At 47.9% G+C, this 17832-nt stretch overlaps 1 protein-coding gene across 5 annotated transcripts in view; it reads left to right on the forward strand.

Moving 5' to 3' along the window:
• Positions 1-17832, forward strand: part of TOM1L2 (target of myb1 like 2 membrane trafficking protein) — a 111729-nt gene that overhangs the window by 50874 nt on the left and 43023 nt on the right. For all 5 annotated transcript variants that reach the window (XM_012747904.3, XM_075994067.1, XM_075994068.1 and 2 more), the window contains exons 2-3: positions 6843-6927; positions 15165-15243. In XM_012747904.3, the coding sequence (XP_012603358.2) occupies positions 6843-6927; positions 15165-15243 (164 nt within the window). The remainder of the gene's footprint in view (positions 1-6842; positions 6928-15164; positions 15244-17832) is intronic.

The following is a 17832-nucleotide window of genomic DNA, read 5'->3' on the forward strand; positions in this document are numbered from 1 at the left end:
CCGGGGTTCACACAGTAATTGGCAGAACTTGGATTCACCAAATCGGAGTTCACACCCCCTGCTTATAGCCTCCACTGTGATGCACTTTTCTCCTGCTTCTAAATGCAAAGAGAGAACCAGGGACAGCTGGGATTCCAGCTCTAATCTCACCCAACTGCCCAGTGCCTGTCACCCAGGGGCCTCCAAAGTGTTTACAATCATCATTTTACTTCTGAAGGGCCCTCATCAGCACAAGGTCAAGTCTTCTTGAACACATGAAGATGTCCTACCTCCAAGCAGTTTCGAGTTTAGGTAGGGGGGCAATAATGTACTCATGACTCATTGAGCCAGCAAGATTTATAGAACCTCTCAGAACAACATTGGAATTGTTTTAAAAGCTCAGCCTTTGTGTGGACTGTACTGTCAAGTACTGGAGCCCATCAGAGGGCCTCTCTTGGGTGTGGTAGCACAGGTGGCTCTGGAGAGGGTGTTGGATGGGAATGAAGCAGAGACGACTAGGCTGGAGTGAAGGCTTTTCGCTCCTGAGAAGTCTGAGGGGACTTCCTCAGAGCTCGCAAAGTCCTCTGGACCCTGATATGGTTCCTGTTTTCAACCTCCAGCAGATACCCTACCTTTCTGTGGAAGGAGGTCTAAAATGGATTTTTTTCTCTTCAATTTTGTTTGCTCTCAGTGTATGATTAAATTTTGAAAAAGTGTGTGTAGGCCCAAGGATGTCAGCTTTCACTACTTCTAGTCAACACAGTACAGGAAATTCTAGCCGGAGCAATTAGGGAAGAAAAAGGAAAGGCATTCAAATGGGAAAGGAAGAAGTAAAATTATTGCTGTTTGTAGATGACCTGACTTTATATGTAGAAAAACCTTTAAAATACCACCAAAAAACTAGAGCCAATAAATAAATTCATCAAAGCTGCAAGATACAAAATCACTCAAAAATCAGTTGTATTTCTATTCATTAATGATGAACCATCTGAAAAGGAAATTAAGAAAATTCCATTTATAAGAGCATCAGAAAGAATAAAATACTTAGGAATTAAGGTGGTAAAAAACTTGTGCCCTGAAAACTATGAAGCATTGCTGAAGGAAATTAAAGAAGAAATACGTAAATGGAAGCTATGCTATGTTCATGGATGGGAAGACAATATTTTTAAGATGACAGTACTACACAAAGTGATCTATAGATACAATGCAATCCCAATGACATTTTTGCAGAAATAGAAATATTTATCCTAAAACTCACATGAAATCTCAAGGGAAGGCTGGGTGTGGTGGCTCACACCTGTAATCCTGGCATTCTGTGAGGCTGAGGTGTGATGATTGCTTGAGCTCAGGAGTTCGAGACCAGCCTGAGCAAGAGCGAGACCCTGTCTCTACTTAAAAAAATTCAAAGAAATTAGCTGGACAACTAAAATACATATATATAAAAAAAATTTAGCTGGGCATGGTGGAACATGCCTGTAGTCCCAGCTACTTGGGAGGCTAAGACAGTAGGATTGCTCGAGCCCAGGAGTTTGAGGTTGCTGTGAGCTAGGCTGACACCAGGGTACTCTAACCTGGTCAACAAAGTGAGACTCTGTCTCAAAAAAAAATCAACAACAACAAAAAACTCACAGTGAGACACCACTTCACACCTAGTAGGCCAGGATCACATAATTGGATTGCTGGTGCCAATATCTGGTCTCAGGTATGTCTCTAAAGCCTGGGCATTTGCATGATATTGCCCTACCTGCTAGCAGAGCCTGTGTTCAGATCCAAAGTTGCTATCTTTTTTTTTTTTTTTTTTTTTGAGACAGAGTCTGGCTTTGTTGCCCAGGCTAGAGTGAGTGCCCTGGCGTCAGCCTAGCTCACAGCAACCTCAAACTCCTGGGCTCAAGCAATCCTTCTGCCTCAGCCTCCCAAGTAGCTGGGACTACAGGCATGCGCCACCATGCCTGGCTAATTTTTTCTATATATATTAGTTGGCCAATTAATTTGTTTCTATTTATAGTAGAGATGGGGTCTCGCTCTTGCTCAGGCTGATTTCAAACTCCTGACCTTGAGCAATCCTCCTGCCTCGGCCTCCCAGAGTGCTAGAATTACAGGCGTGAGCCACCGTGCCCGGCCCCCAAAGTTACTATCTTAGATGAATTCTGAAACTGCCCCATCCTAATTCTCAATGCATGAGAGGGATACCATCACTACCATTTTAACAAAAGGTTAATACAACCCACACTTCTGCTGATACTCAGAGAATAAGATAGATGACCTCTATGCAAGCTGGAAGTGTCCTTGTTTTACTAGATGCAGCTTGAAGAAGAGACACTTGCTTTTTATATAACATACTAGAACTCACACATCCAAACAAAAGCTATACTTACAAGCGATGACAGCATACTCCAAAAATATAGCTATTGCTCAAAACATTTGTGCAACAGCCTTCAGTCTGCATTAAAAAGCCTCATTGTTTTATTTGTTGCTCATTTTTTTTAACCAAAAAAGATATATCCCCAGCTTTTTTACCCTCTTTATTTGTCACACTTGACACCTAAAGGCTTCTGACCACCCTGAAAAAGCAAACCCACCCACACGTGGTGCCAGGCTGGCAGGTATAGAGGCAGAATTTGATACTTGCCTTCAAGGTGAGGAAAGTGCATGTGGAGAGGGAGGGAAAGGGATGAGAACGCTGGTCAGCAATGGTTGAACCAGAGTCACACTGCCCCCTCCCCACCATTTCATGCATGTGGAAAAGAGTCCAAGTCACAAAGCCAGTATACATGGGCCTATAAGGGAAATCAGAGCCAGCCAGGGGAGGGCAGCCAGAGCTGGGAAGGGTAGGGGTGGTGGCACCAGGCACCAGGAAGGGTGGCTCAAAGCACCAGTCAGTTTAGCCTAGAGAGGAAAAGACTGAGGGCAGAGGCTCCAGGAAGGTTGGGGTGGGGGACAGTGTACCTCCTTGCCTGAGGGCTTTGCCCAGAGACAGGATAGGTCCTGTGTGGGGGGCCACAGCAATGAAATGATCTGCCTCCAGCCCCTGCTTTTCCTGCGGCTGTCTCTGAACACCCCTCCCCTTTAAGGTGTCTACTCCCAGAACAGTGACTCATTACCTGGGTCATACACAGTCGGGACATGTCTGTGGCCGTAAATCCAGGAGACTCATCCTGAAGGAAGAGCTCTGCTTGCGGGCCTGGGCTTGCTACCCTTCCGAGCCAGCAAGCGGAGAGGCCAGCTAATCATCTGTCCCCTTCACAGAGCTTGAGCTGTGCACAGGCTCTCATGGGGAAGAAAGTACTGAGATCGAACTTTGGTAGGGCCACAAAGGGACACAGTCTTGGGAGGCTTAATAGAGGAAATATTAAATCAATGAAACCTCATTTCCAAGTTCGGTTTAGCAGCAGAATCCATTAACCTTATATTCACCCTCTCCCTTCCTCTCATACTGGGAAGGGGTTCAAAGGCATGATAACTTATCCCCAGGGTCAGTGCGTTCTATTCAATTACTGGGATTCTGAGTTTTCAAGTTGAAAGATATATACTCATTTTGATTATAAAGAACCAACTCAAAAAGAGCACTTCTTTCTTTTCATTTTGCTGGAAATGCCACACAGACACAACCATGGGTATTTGGCTCTGCTGAAACAGAAGAGGGAAGTAAGGCTGACAAAGGAGCTCAAATCAGTTCTTATTTTTCTCTTCATAAAAGAATTCCCAGCAAATCAAGAACAAGGTTGGATCTGATTGCCCCTGGAACTGAGGCCACTCAATGTGAGTTCCCTCACTCAGTCCTGTCCCCAGGCCAGACGACAGCAAAGTTCAATCTCATTGCTTTTGTCACACAAATTGTCAAAACCTAAAATAAAAACTGGTGCAACAGCAGAAACACAATGCTCCAGGGAGTAATGGGACAAGTCATTCCCACAAGCCAGCCCTGGGGATGGATAAAGATCAAAATACTGGTGACCCTTTGCAAAGTGCTGACCTCTCTGGTGATAACGGCCAGGGGCTAGCCTGGGCGAGGGGCTGGGGTGGACAGGACAGGGCAGGGCAGGTTTGAGCTGGGCAGTCAGATACAGCCCCCATTAAACCTTCCGTGCAAGAGCAGCAGCATCCTGATGCTGTTGCCATGGCATTTCATCCATTCAGAAAAGGCTGTCTCTCGCCTGGTATAGGACCCAGGCCAGAAGGCCCTGAAGCCTTGCCCCTGACAGCAAGGATAGCACTCTCTGAGCGTGGTTTTTCTGTCCACTCACCCTCCCATTTGGTCTGAAAACTAAGGCAGTCCTGTTTGGAGGAGCCTCACAATCCAGTGGCTTGGCTCTTTGGCTGCTGCTTGCTACACTTTGAAGTTAAATATAGTGACTTCAGAGGCAGAGAATACCAGAAGGCAAAAGAGGGCTTGTTTTAGCATTTTGCATTCAGCAACATCCTCTTGGTGAGAATGGAGAAGAAAACAGCCAACTTATCTACCTCCCCAACAATCAAGAGTGTGGGCAGGAGCCCAAAGGGGCCAGCCCAAATGAACAGCATTCAGGGGTATTCCATGCCAGCTGTGGAGGGAGAAGGAGAATGGCTTTGCATAGGTAGGAAGCTCATCGAATATGTGCCCCAGTAATATGAAATGAACCTTCTGGATTTCTTTTTTTTCTTTTTTTTTTAATTATTTTTTTTTATTTTGGTATATTATGGGGGTACAGATTTTAAGGTTTCAATAAATGCCCATTTCCCCCCCTCCCCCCAAAAGTCTGAGTCTCCATCATGACCATCCCCCAGATGGTGCACATCTCACTCACTATGTATGTATATACCCGCCCCCCACCCCCCTCCCACCTGGATTTCTATATGCTGTGAGGCAGACTGGCATCTACAAACCAGGCGGGAAGAAAAATCAATCCCCAAATTCTACATAGAACCATTATTCCCTGTTGCTTCAGAAGCCTAACGTGCTTTGTGAATATTAATTGCAGATGCTCCCTCTTCCACTGGAGGGACAAGAGAGTAGATTCTAAGTCCTCATCCCTACTTCAGATGTTGTCCTATGACAGCTGCCCCCACTGCTTCCTCACCCCTCTTAAAAGGAAGATAACAGGGCCAGAAGGAGGTACAGAAAGTACCATCTGACCAGACTACTCTGAGAAAACTCTGTGTGTAACTTTAAGGCAAAGTATATCTACAAGATCCCAATGCCATTTACTTGTGATTGACAAAGGCCTGAGATGTGCCATATACCATCCTTGGAGCTGAGGAAAGGGAGATAGTTAAGATCCTGTCATTAACAATGTGGCCATTACAATGGGAGAAGCAGATTGTTCAGCCTAAACTGTGACAGAGGACAACCACAGCACTCTGGGTAATTTGATGCTTATACCCTGTTGCCAGAGAGGCAACAGGAGGAACTTTGCTGTGGAGGAACTTAATGGCACCCCACTGCAGTGTGACAGACATCATATCTCTTTAGGCAGAGCATGCAGGACAATGGGACAAGCCAGGGAGGACCAGCCAGAGACTGTGTGAACTCCCAGAGGAAACTACTTGTCTCCGACTCTCACTCGCCAGCTAGAAGAAAGCACCAGGGGAGGGTGTGAACTGGAGAAAAGCAATTCCCAGCCTTGGGTTCACACTAGAATCACCCAGGTAGCTTTTTAAGAATATTAGTACTTGAGTCCTACCCTGTACCATTCAAATCAGAACCTCTGGGCCATGAGACTAAGGTGTTGATATGTTCTGGAAGCTCCCAGGTGGTTCTCATGTGCTGGGTGGGCTGAGAACCCCTAACATAGAAGAAGGAATGTTAACACAGTCATTCATCTGACATAAATGTATTGCACCTACCAAGTGCTGGACACTGGGGACACAGTGGAAGGCAAGATGGGCCTAATCCCTGTCCTCGAGCTCACAGTCCAGAAGGGCAGGGAGCCGAGTGATTCTGCTTCTTGTCCTGGCTCTGCCACTGACAATCCTGAGCTCTCGGACCTTTCCCTTTTCTTCTCCAGGCCCCAGGTTTGCTGTCCAGTGAGGCTATAGGCCCCATCTGCGATCCCCATCCCACTACAAAATAAAAAAAACCAACGTTTTATGTATATTAACCCATTTAATTTTCCTAACAACTCTATAGGCAGGTACTGTTGTTTTCACTAGCTTTGCCCGTAGAGGCTAAGTGATTTGCCCAAGGTCATACAACTGGTAAGAGGTGTAGCCCGAACTTGAACTTGGGTAGTTTGTCTCCAGAATCTATGGACTCATAAACTGAACTTCCTTGTGATTTGGGTGATTTTTCATCCTTTTTTTTTTTTTTTTTGAAACAGAGTCTCACTCTGTTGCCTGGGCTAGAGTGCTGTGGCATCAGGCTAGCTCACGGCAACCTCAAACTCCTGGGCTCAAGCGATTCTCCTGCCTCAGCCTCCCAAGTAGCTGGAACTACAGGCATGCACCACCATGCCCAGCTTATTTTTTCTATATATTTTTAGTCGTCCAGATAATTTTTTCTATTTTTAGTACAGATGGGGTCTCACTGTTGCTCAGGCTGGTCTTGAACAACGATCAGCCTGCCTTGGCCTCCCAAAGTGTTAGGATTACAGGCATGAGCCACCGTGCCCAGCCTGATTTGGGTGATTTTTGATGGCCTGAGCCTATGATACATAAGCTTTTCAGTCTGGAGTTTGGTGAATGAAGGACCACGTTATGACACCAGCCCTCAACTGCAGCTCTCTCCCTGAGTGTTTCCTTGTGAAAGCAGCACCCCCACAATGACTCTGTTGGCTCAGCCCATTGGCTTGGGAAGAGAATGTGATGGTTCCAGTCTCTTCCCATGTCCTGCCAGGGCCCCCCTGTTCTAGGAGAAATGTAAACCAGTTTTCTCTCTGATTCCACAGAAAAAGCAACAGACGGCTCCCTGCAAAGTGAGGACTGGACATTGAACATGGAGATCTGTGACATCATCAATGAAACAGAGGAAGGGTATGTGTGTCTCTCCTTGGAAGCCTCCCTCAGCTTTTGGGGGTCATTCAAAGCCTGCCAGGGCCTATAGGTGGTAGGTTTTATGATTTATTCTGTTTTGTTTTATTTTTTGAGACAGAGTCTCACTCTGTTGCCCAGGCTAGAGTGCCATGGTGTCAGCCTAGCTCACAGCAACCTCAAACTCCTGGGCTCAAGCAATCCTTCTGCCTCAGCCTCCCGAGTAGCTGAGACTACAGGCATATGCCACTATGCCCAGCTAATTTTTTCTATATATTAATTTCTTTCTATTTTTAATAGAGATGGGGTCTTGCTCTTGCTCAGGCTGGTTTCAAACTCCTGACCTTGAGCAATCCTCCTGCCTCGGCCTCCCAGAGTGCTAGGGTTACAGGCATGAGCCACTGTGCCCAGCCGATTTATTCTGTTTTTAGTCTGTTTGCTTTGGCATTTAATAAGCTGACACTCTTAATTATCTGTCCCCTCCTGTCCATTCCTCTCGATACTTCCCCTGTGGCAGTGCTCAGGGTAGAGCAGTGACACCTCCTTTAATCACCTGCTTTTAATCACAAGTGGAAATGAAGCTACTTGCTTACTTGGTTCCCATTGGCCATCAGTCTCTGCAGCCAAACTATCACCTCTTCCTGTCCCTCCTCCTGGCCCTTTTCTCTCCTTCACACATGTGTGGCTGTGTCTGCCCTGGTTTCTGAAGGAGAGCCCCTGGAGTCAGAGTGCCACAGTGTCCATGGAGGGAGGCCCTGGGCATGGGTCAGGTGAGGCAGGGAGTGAGAAAGTGGCCTGTGTGGCAGAGAGCAGTTCCTAGCATGAGTGGACTTAACCCACAAGTTGTCCTTCTTGCATTCCTGCACTGCTGGATCTATTGTTGTTGTGTCCTATCTCCTCTCCTCCCACTTTCTACACTCTAATTGCGCTTCTTCCTAATTGGTCTATATTTAGCCCTCAATCCACACCATAAACATTTACTTTACCGTAGCCATGCCCTCTTTTTTTTTTTTTTTTTCCTGAAGAAAATCAGCAGGTATAGCCATGCCCTCTTAAACCATTTCCAGAGTGGCAGTGAGAACAGCTGGGACTCAGGCAGCCCTGGGCTGGCATCTCAGCAGTATCACTCTCTAGACTTGCCATGTGTGAACTGGAGACCAGCCTCTTAAATTTGGTCCTCCTGCTTTCATTGAGCAAATATTTCATGAGTGACTACCTTGTACTGGGCAATGCTATAAGTACTGAGTACACAGCACTGGGTGAGATAGACTCCCCCCCTGGGGTGCAAGGCAGGCCATAAACAGGACAGTAAACAGGAGGCCTGGTCAGATGGGAACAAGACTGTGGGAGGGAGATGGGGGAGAGAGGACTGAGAATTAGCTATTTTAATTAGAATGATCATGGAAAGTCTCACTGAGAAGGTGACATTGAACATAGACTTGAAGGAGATGAGGAAGTGAAGGGTGAGGATCATACAGGGAAGAATTGTCCAGGCTCAGAGAGCCGCAAGCACAGAAGTCCTGGGACGAGGGTGTCTGGTGTGTCTGAGGAATAGCAAAGTATCTGATGGGCCCAGAATGGAGGGATGGAGGAAGAAGGGGCCCAGAAATGAGGTTGATGACATATTGAGAATCTGTGTGGGCTCCAGAGGGCCTCTGGCTTTGACTTGAGGTGAGAGGGGAATGCATCGGAGGATTGGAACAAGAATGGCTTGGTCTCGTTGTCATTGTAAAGGGATCACTGTGTCTACTGTGTTTGGAATGGCCTGGCTGGATCAGGCGGAGGGTAGAAGCAGAAAACTCAGGGAGGAGGTTTTCACTGTGATCCTGGTGTGAGATAATGGCTGGCTTGCCTGGGGCGATGGGCGAGGAGGGCGTGAGAGTTGATGAGCTTCTGAATGTGTTTGGAGGGTAGAGCTGTTGGCCGATGTGGGACAGGAGCAGAGTCAAGGATAACTGCAAGGTTTGGGTGAACAGCTATGGGCGGAGCCTCTGTTTCCTGAGATGGAGCAGGCTTGGGAGTAGAGATTAGGAATAGATCCAAGCTGCCAGCTGAGCTCCCAGGGGACATGCTGATGGGGGATGCACAGGTGGCTCTGGAGTTGGGCAGTGGCCTGTGTTGGGTGGAAGCGTGGGAGTCTTCAGTGAAAGGTGGTATTAAATATATATATATATATATATATATATATATATATATAGTTTGTTTGTTTGTTTGTTTGTTTTTTGAGACAGAGTCTCATTCTGTTGCCTGGGCTAGAGTGCCATGGCATCAGCCTAGCTCACAGCAACCTCAAACTCTTGGCTCAAGCGATCCTCCTGCCTCAGCCTCCCGAGTAGCTGGGACTACAGGCATGCGCCACCATGCCTGGCTAATTTTTTCTATATATTTTTAGTTGTCCAGCTAATTTCTTTCTATTTATAGTAGAGACGGGGTTTGGCTCTTGCTCAGGCTAGTTTCGAACTCCTGACCTTGAGCGATCCGCCCACCTCGGCCTCCCAGAGTGCTAAGATTACAGGCGTGAGCTACCGCGCCTGTCCGGTATTAAATATATTTTTGCCAGCCATATGTAGGTGACTGTATGCCAGTGCCTGGCATACACATATGACTCACAGATAATTGTTGGAGACTACACATCTCCGATACCATCGTCACCAGGCTCAGAATGGCCACCCTCCTTCAGATCCACGTAGCTCCTCTCTTCCTCACATCCCCCTCAGACACCACTCATTCACTAGTTTATCCAGTTGTCCAGCCATTTACTGACCCGGCAATGAAGAGGTAGTGGCTCCAGGAGGCCACAGAGGTTGTGCAGACTGCCCTAGAGGCCTCACCTGGGGGGACTGGCCAGGGCTGTGGCTGAGGCCTGTGTCCGATGCCGCAGCCTCAAAGACAGGCACACGCACATCCAGGAAGGGCTGGCTTTGGGCTGTGGCTTCAAAGGTAACAGGAGGAGGAGAAGTGTGCCCTGTAGCTAGGGGTGGCATGAAAAGGACCAGTGTGTTGAGGGATATGAGTGGTCTGAGGTGGACAGTCTAGAATTAGGCTGAAAAGGTCAAGGTCAGGTGCTTCATTCTCTGACATCTATGCTTTACCTTAGAGTTGGACATTTGCTTTGGCCCTTCCCTCAGTCCTTTCCTGCTGCATAACTCAGCAAGTTACCCCCTTGCTAACAAGCCCCCAGGACTTTCTAGACCCTTAGGGTAAGAACCCTTAGCCAGGCCCTGCTGAGAAACCCTGGCCCTGCAGCTCAACTTTGGGTGCTTTAGCACCCGATCTTTCAGCTCCTTGAACTTTTCCACAGTCCTCTACCCAGTTTGAAATTCTCCACAAATTTGAGCAATATACAAATATGTTGGGAACTCTTATTTTCCAGTGAATTGTTCAAGTGCTTCTGTGGCTCGAGGTCAGGAAGCCCAGGAACCCCAGGAGCTTCCTCATTCCAGAGGGGCTGAAGCCTTCTTTTTCAAATCCTTACTTCTCAGAAGGCCTGGTCACACATACCTTCTTCCTCAAGCGGCCTGAGCTCCCGTTCTTGTGTTTTTGAGTGAGAGCATCTCAGTGGTTCCTGAGGACTTTCTGTCCTTGCCTCTGCTGTGAGATGTCTGTCAAAATCTCTTCCTAGCTAGGTGTGGTGGCACATCCCAATGGTCCCAGCTACTCGGGAAGCTGAGGCAGGAGGATTGCTTGAACCCAGGGGTTAGAGGCCGCAGTGTGCTATGATCATGCCACTGCCACCGTACTGCAGTCTGGGCGACAGAATGACCCTGTCTCTAAAAAATAAAAAATCTCTTCCTTAGTGGGAGAAACCCCTATAAGTCGGGCTGATGTTAGGGCACCCCACTCATTCCTTTGTGCCCTTGCCTGAAGGTCCTCTGCCCTGCTGTTCTGTTTGTTCCCCTCACCTCACCTCCCTTACTAAGTACTTCCCATCATTCATGGATCTCAGTTTGAATCGCATTTCTCTGACACCCTTCCCTCCAGTTTGGACAAGTCCTCCATTATATGATTTTGTAATACCCTGAATTATACTGACACTCATCACAGTTTAAACTTAGGGGTCTGTGTGGTGTTTATTAGTGTCTGTCCTGCCCTGTAACCCCTATGAGACTGTGAGCTCCATGAGGACAGGAGTTCCATCTGTTTTCCTCACCATTTTGTCCCTAGCATCTAGCACAGCGCACACATGATTGGCCCTTGATAAATATTTGCTAAATAAGTGAATAAATGAATGAGGTCCCTAAGGCACTCACAGTGTGATGAGGGACGCAGCCATGTAAACATAATCAGAACACAGCGGGACAAGTTCTCAGAGAGAGAGAGAGAGAGAAGCTGTATATAGCTAGAGAGAGACAAGCACAACACAGCAGCCAGCCTTGGGGCTGTTGGCAACCAAGGCTTCTTGGAGGAGGTGACACCAGACTGGAGTCTTACAGGATGCCAGGGCATCAGCCAGGTGAGGTAGAGCCCCCAGGCTGAGGGCGGGTGAGCAGCAGATGTGCAGGAAGCATAGTAAAGTGGGATTGGCAGGATTAGGGGGCAGAGCCTGGAGCTGTTGCCTGGTCTGGAATCAGGTACCACTCACTTGTGCAACACTGAGTGGGTTACTTCATCTCCCTGTGTCTCAGTTTCCTCTTTTATAAAATGGAGTTACCAATAGTGCCTATTTCATAGGGCTGTTATCAGGATTAAAAGAGTAAATACATATAAAGTATCTGGCTGTATAAATATATCTCCATATTCGTGCTATGTATATGTTGACTTGCTATTTCTCCTTTCAAGATTTCCATTGCCCGTGGCTTTTGTCATCATATTTATTTGGGGTGTCAGTTGTCTGTCTGGTCCTTGGTGGTGATCTCTGAGGGTTCACCGCCCTTACTCAGCCTGCCATCTCTGAGCACTTGCCATGTGCCGGGACCTGGACCCAGCCCTGGATTGCATCATCTTGTGCAGCCCGTCAACAGCTCTATAAGGTGGAGACAGCCTGTTTTACTGTTGAGGAAACTAAGGCCCAGAGTGGTTTGGTCACTTGCCACAGGCCTTGCAGCCCAACCTGGAAGGGCACATGTGGGATGCAAGCCCAAGCTCGTCTGCCTCCGGCCACTGAAGCTCTGCCTGTGTGTCTTGTATCGCTGCTTTACCAACAGGAGGCTGTGGTCCTGGTGGGGCAGATTGGTAAGCTGCCCCATAGGCCTCTCCCTGGGCTTTCCCTAATGTCCAGGGCTGAGGTTACTGCCAGCCCAAGGGGTGCTGGCATATGCGGCCTTCTGTGGCAGTCCCTTGGTCATTAACCCAGAGTGGCTGGCTGAATAACCCACCTTGGAGTGTTTTAGACCCCGTTTGCTAGGCCTCACCCCAGACCTACCTAATTAGGCACAAGCATGTGGGTTTGAGAATTGTTTCTTAGGTGATTCTGATGCATGGCTCTGACAAGGATCCATTGACCTGGGTCATGTTCTCGACTGTCTCTGGACCTTCCCTGGTTCACAGAATCTTTGCCTGTGCTCCAGCCTCTAAGCTGGAGGGGCACAGGGAAGGACTTGGATGAATACAGTGCAGCAAGATAATGGAGGAGGGTATGTAGGCCGATTGAAGAGGAGCAGCCGTGTCCTCCTGGGGGTGACGAAGAGAAAGCTTCTTCTCACAAGAGAAGGACAAAGAGGTGTAAAGGTTGTGGCCAGAGGCATGACAAGCAGCTTATCTGCGGTCCAGTGAAGCATTCTTATAAGTATGGAGTCTAAGGAGACTTTGAGGAGCTTGAAGATGGCCCAGAGGCCCGGTCATAAGGGCCTGGGACTGCCCTAGGGGGCCTGACCTTTCCCCTGAGAGCCCCCAGGTTTGGCACCATGTCACACAGGCCCTCTTTTCTTCCTGCTCCGCCGTGGCTCTTGATGCCTGTGTGCATCTCTCTCTTTTCCCAGTTTCCAGCTCCACACTGTCTAATCTGCTGCAGCTCCTTGAAACTTTGTGATTCCTCTGACATGACTTTGATCCTCCTCTCTGAAGCTTCTCCCCCAAGGAGAGAGATAAATATTGCTTTGTGCTCACCCATCACTCTCTGGCAGTACTTCTCTCCCAGAGCCTGTGGATGAATTTTCATTTTAAACCTCACCCAGAGGCCTGCTGTCTGATTTCCCACTCAGTGGCCCCTGCACGGGGAGAGGGTGCAGGTGCCCTGCCAGCCAGAGGGACTGCGGCCCTCAGGGGATGTTCCCATTTTCCTGCTCCGTGAAGCTCCGGAGGACAGGAAAGAGACTGGATTGAGAGGGATGGCAGTGATGGGTCAGGAGCAACTGAGGTTTGAAAAGCCTTGGAGAGAAGAAATCAGTCTGTGCTCCTGGCCAGTAGCCACTGACTTTCACTAGCCCTCAGGCCACAAACAGCCCTCAAAGCAGAGAGCTGGTTACGTCTAATATTTGCAGAAATCAGAATCCCTGTTTGGAAATGGCAGCCATACTGCTAACACAGTTGGCCGGGGCCTTTTCCCTGGAGAGCCTTGTCCCATCAGCCCTTTGACTCAGGAGCTGAGAGATCCTGCAGGGTAGCCATGTTTCAAGCTGGGAATGGAAAATAAGTGATTCAGGATGTTTTTAAAATTTTTTTTAAAAGTCTTGCTTGCCTTGCTCCTGTGACTTTCTCTGTGAATAAACACTGATTAGCATAGCTTCCACTCTCCCCTCCCCTGACTTCAAATGTGTGTGACCTTCACACACATTAGGAAAGGCTTTTCCATTTGATAAATAGAGTCATAATATTTTAGAACTATAGCAATAGAAGGTCCCTGACTTATAAACATTCAACCTGGGAAAGACTAAGCTATATTGATGTGTAGATTAATGGAAGGCTAGAGCCCACTCGTGATAAGAGGGTTGGCCTACAGCCAGACTGGGGGCTCCCCAGAGCACAGGGTGGTGTGGCATCATAGGGCAGAGACTTCATGCCAGGGGCTGCCAGGGGTAGCTCTCAGTCCCATAACTTTGTTGAGTCTTAACTTAGAATAAATTAAATAACATGTTAGATACAAGACCTATAAATAATAGGTGTGCTTAGATGGCTAGCTGGGGATCCTAACTCTCAAGTATAACAGTGATTGAATTAAGAACTCGTTCTAAGTTTCAAATAATCAGTTTATGAGCAAGCTTTGAACAGGGCCCATTTGTAACTAGGGACTGCGTATAATTCTGCAAGGTGCCCTCTGGGAATCTACATCAGATCTGTTACCTAAAAACATATGATTCATTGGGTTTTGAGGAGATTCACTTAAGCTTTCTCTGGGCAAAGGAGTCCCATGGAATTCAGGAATAGCTGAACAGCCAGGCCTAAGCAAGGACCTAGCCACTCTCTTCTGTGCTCTCTTGTGGTTTCTCTGGAAAAACTCTCTTCAGTTTACCCACACGCCAATGGGTTAGTTACTGTTTTTTTTTTGAGACAGAGTCTCGCTTTGTTGCCCAGGCTAGAGTGAGTGCCATGGCGTCAGCCTAGCTCACAGCAACCTCAAACTCCTGGGCTTAAGCAATCCTCCTGCCTCAGCCTCCCAAGTAGCTGGGACTACAGGCATGAGCCACCATGCCCGGCTAATTTTTTCTATATATATTAGTTGGCCAATTAGTTTCTTTCTATTTATAGTAGAGACGGGGTCTCGCTCTTGCTCAGGCTGGTTTCGAACTCCTGACCTCGAGCAATCCGCCCGCCTCGGCCTCCCAGAGAGCTAGGATTATAGTAGTTACTGTTTTTAATAAATAATACTTACATGTGATACAGAATTCAAAAGGCCTACAAAAAGGCAATCCAGTGAACCACCTCCCGCCACCCCTGCCACCTGGTTCCTTCCTCGGGCAGCCACTGTTACCAGGCTCCTTCCAAGATTTTGTTCCCTGCACTGGGACGTGTGCTGTGTATGTGTTTTTCGTCCTTTTAGAACTCAATAGCATGCTGTAGTATGCACTGTTCTGCAATGGACTTTATGTACATGTCTTTGAGTTTTGCCTGTCTTGGTGCTTAAGGAGTTTCTTTATTCATTTTTGCAGCTGCATAGTATTCTCTTGTGTGGATGAGCCATGATTTGATTTAATGTGTTTTGGATCGATGGACTTTTAGTTTGTTTCCAATCTTTTATGTTTACAAACATGCTGCAGCAGATAACATTGTGTATATGCTAGCTCATACAAGTGGGAGTGACTCTGTAGGACAGTGCCCTAGAGTGGGATTTGCAAGGACCTTAACATATCTGACCTTTTCTCCAGGCCAAAGGATGCCATCCGAGCCCTGAAGAAGCGGCTAAATGGGAACCGGAACTACAGAGAAGTTATGCTGGCGTTAACAGTGAGTATTGCTCCCTGGGCGAGGGAAAGCATCTAGGGAGCTCCCTGCTCCCCACCTTGCCCCTAACAGGGCCTTCCCTCTTCCCACTTGGCACAGCCTCCAAATGGCTTGCTGCCTGGGCAGATGAAGTCCAGCAGAGCCTTCTGGAGTTTCCTTTGGTGTCCTGCCCTCCTCTGAAACAGGGTGAGCTTCAGTTTGGCAAATACATTGCCAAATTGGCAAATACGTCCAGCAGAAGATAAGGCATGGGCAGCCCTGTCAGGTACAGAAACCCACGGCAAAGGAGCCAGAGGCCTGGGATGGGTCCCCATTCTGCCACCAGCCTGATCTGAGACTGGGGACCAACTGCTTCTCTGTGTATCCGTTTCCTCTTTATAAGTGTTACCTTTCACCTATTGAGTGCCTGCCTGGGACTGTGCTACGCTTCTCAGATGTTAATGCAGACGTTTAAAATCACCTTCCACCAAAATAGGTTTTGTTATCCCCCTCATACAAATGAGGAAACTGAGGCTCAGAGGCCTAGAGGTTTGCCCAGCCTTCACAGCCAGTAAGCTGCCGAGCTGTGGATTACCATCATAAGATGGTCCTTTGTATGGGGTACGAACTGCAAGCAGCTGCAAAGCCTCTTGAAAAAATTAGCCAAGTGACTCCTTTCAGTGAGGAACAGACCAGAGTTTTGCCCGTCCTTAAGATGTCAGAGAATTAAAAGGGACAACTTCAGGTGTTATTTCTGTCTTGAAAGCTAACAGTTTTTCAGATGCGGCAAAATCTGGGCCACAGTGAGTTCTTAAAATAGAAACTGTAACAGGTCAGCAGGTCGAGTTCTCTGTAGGTTTGAAATAGTGGACTATTTATCCAAAACAGCCATAACATGTTTCCTTTTAAAGCAGAGAAACTGTTTGGATTTTTTGCCCAAGTAAAAACTAAAAACTTATTAAGAGAGTTCTTTCTGCCAGGGAATTGGGATTTGAATAATAAAGGAGAAAAGACCAATTGAGAAATAGGGAATTGAAAGCTTTTTGTTATTTTTTTTCTCAGAATTTGAACCACAGCATTTACTAAACCCAGAGTGATGCCCAATATGAATTGTTTTCAATAACTCAGCTCTCCAGGGGATGAGCTCTGACACATCAGGGCATTTTCGTGGTGTTTATAGCTTCTCCCTTTAAATACGTGGTATTAAAGGCTACTTTAAAGATATTAAAGGCTACTTCACGGTAGCCACAGTGGATGGAAATCTGCCTAAAGTGGACTCTGTGTTTACTTGCTTTCCTACAGCAGGGCATGATGGACATTACTTGACCTTTCCTGATGGTCAGGTCTTTTGCTACAAATCCAGTCATGCCTTTGGGAGGCTCAGTTAAATGGGCAGAGCCATCACCCCTACACCAAAGGCCCAGCCTGGCACTCTTTGCTGGTCTTGTGCAAAAAGCTTGTGAAGCTTTTATGGCTTCACTTACCCTGTTAGCTGCTCTCAGCCTACCTGTTTCTTGTGGCCCTTTCCTAACTTCCTATCTGTACCCACCAAGATTGTTAATATTTATCCAAAATGGAAGTTAGTAGGAGGTCCTGAGGGGTTCTTTGCTTGTATCTTTTTGTCTGGACTTGAAATGTCCATTTCTGATTGGTTAGAGGCCCCTTTTGCTTATTCTGTGGGTTTTGGCTGTGTTCCAGAAAATTGCCACTGTGTGTTTCATGCTCTATAGCCCATAAGGACAGCTCTTCCAGGGACCTGTTTGGCAAGGTGGCCTGAAGTGGCCCTTGCCAGCCCAGGGAGGACATCCTACTCTTCCTGCTCAGAGAGGCTTTGGGGCCGCTCTGTGGCACATGCCTCTCTGTCCAGGGCATTTCCAAGGCCAGGCTGGAATACACTGGCCTTGGGGCTGCTGTCAGGAAAAGCTGAGGATATGCTCCCTAAGGCTGGGAAGGGGCCCTTCCCCGCCGCTGCCCTGAGAGTGGAGCAGAGCCCAGGCTGCTCTGCCCCTCAGCCCTGTGCCTCTTTTTCTAATTCTCTCTCCCACCCACTGGCGTCCGCCTGCCCTGCCTCTCCTAATGGAATAAAGCATACTTCCAGCCACCTACCTTGGCCCTCGTAGCTGAGTGCCTGAGTTGGGAGAAGGGTTTTAGGGAACCCTAGGGAAATGGGTGCCTGTAAGCGCCTCGAGAGCAGGAAGATCCCCCTCTGGTTCGTCTCTACAGGCCCCACAGGTCATTGCGAGAGAGTGCCAGTTATCTCACGATCATCTAGAATCAGGCACAAGCAGAGGCTAAGAAATGGAAATGCCTCTTTCGCTGAATAAAACTTATTCAGCCTTATTCGCTTAAGGTTGTGAGAGCGCTAAGCTTCAGAGTTTTCCTCGGCGGGCCAAGCAGAACCCAGAGTCTGCCGTGGTGTAGGCAGCAGCGGGCAGGGCCGATTCTGGCTGGCCGGAGAGCCGCTGCAGGGGAGAGCCCCAGCTCTGGCCGCCTCGGTTACGCTGCACGACCTCTCCCAGCCTTGGCCTCCTCACCTCTAACGTGGGACAATACCCAACTTACAGGGTTATTTCAAGGGCCAAATGAGGGAACAAGAAATCTAGCACGTTACCT

The sequence above is a fragment of the Microcebus murinus genome, chromosome 18 (genome assembly GCF_040939455.1).
Source record: "Microcebus murinus isolate Inina chromosome 18, M.murinus_Inina_mat1.0, whole genome shotgun sequence".
In the NCBI taxonomy this organism is placed as follows: domain Eukaryota; kingdom Metazoa; phylum Chordata; class Mammalia; order Primates; family Cheirogaleidae; genus Microcebus; species Microcebus murinus.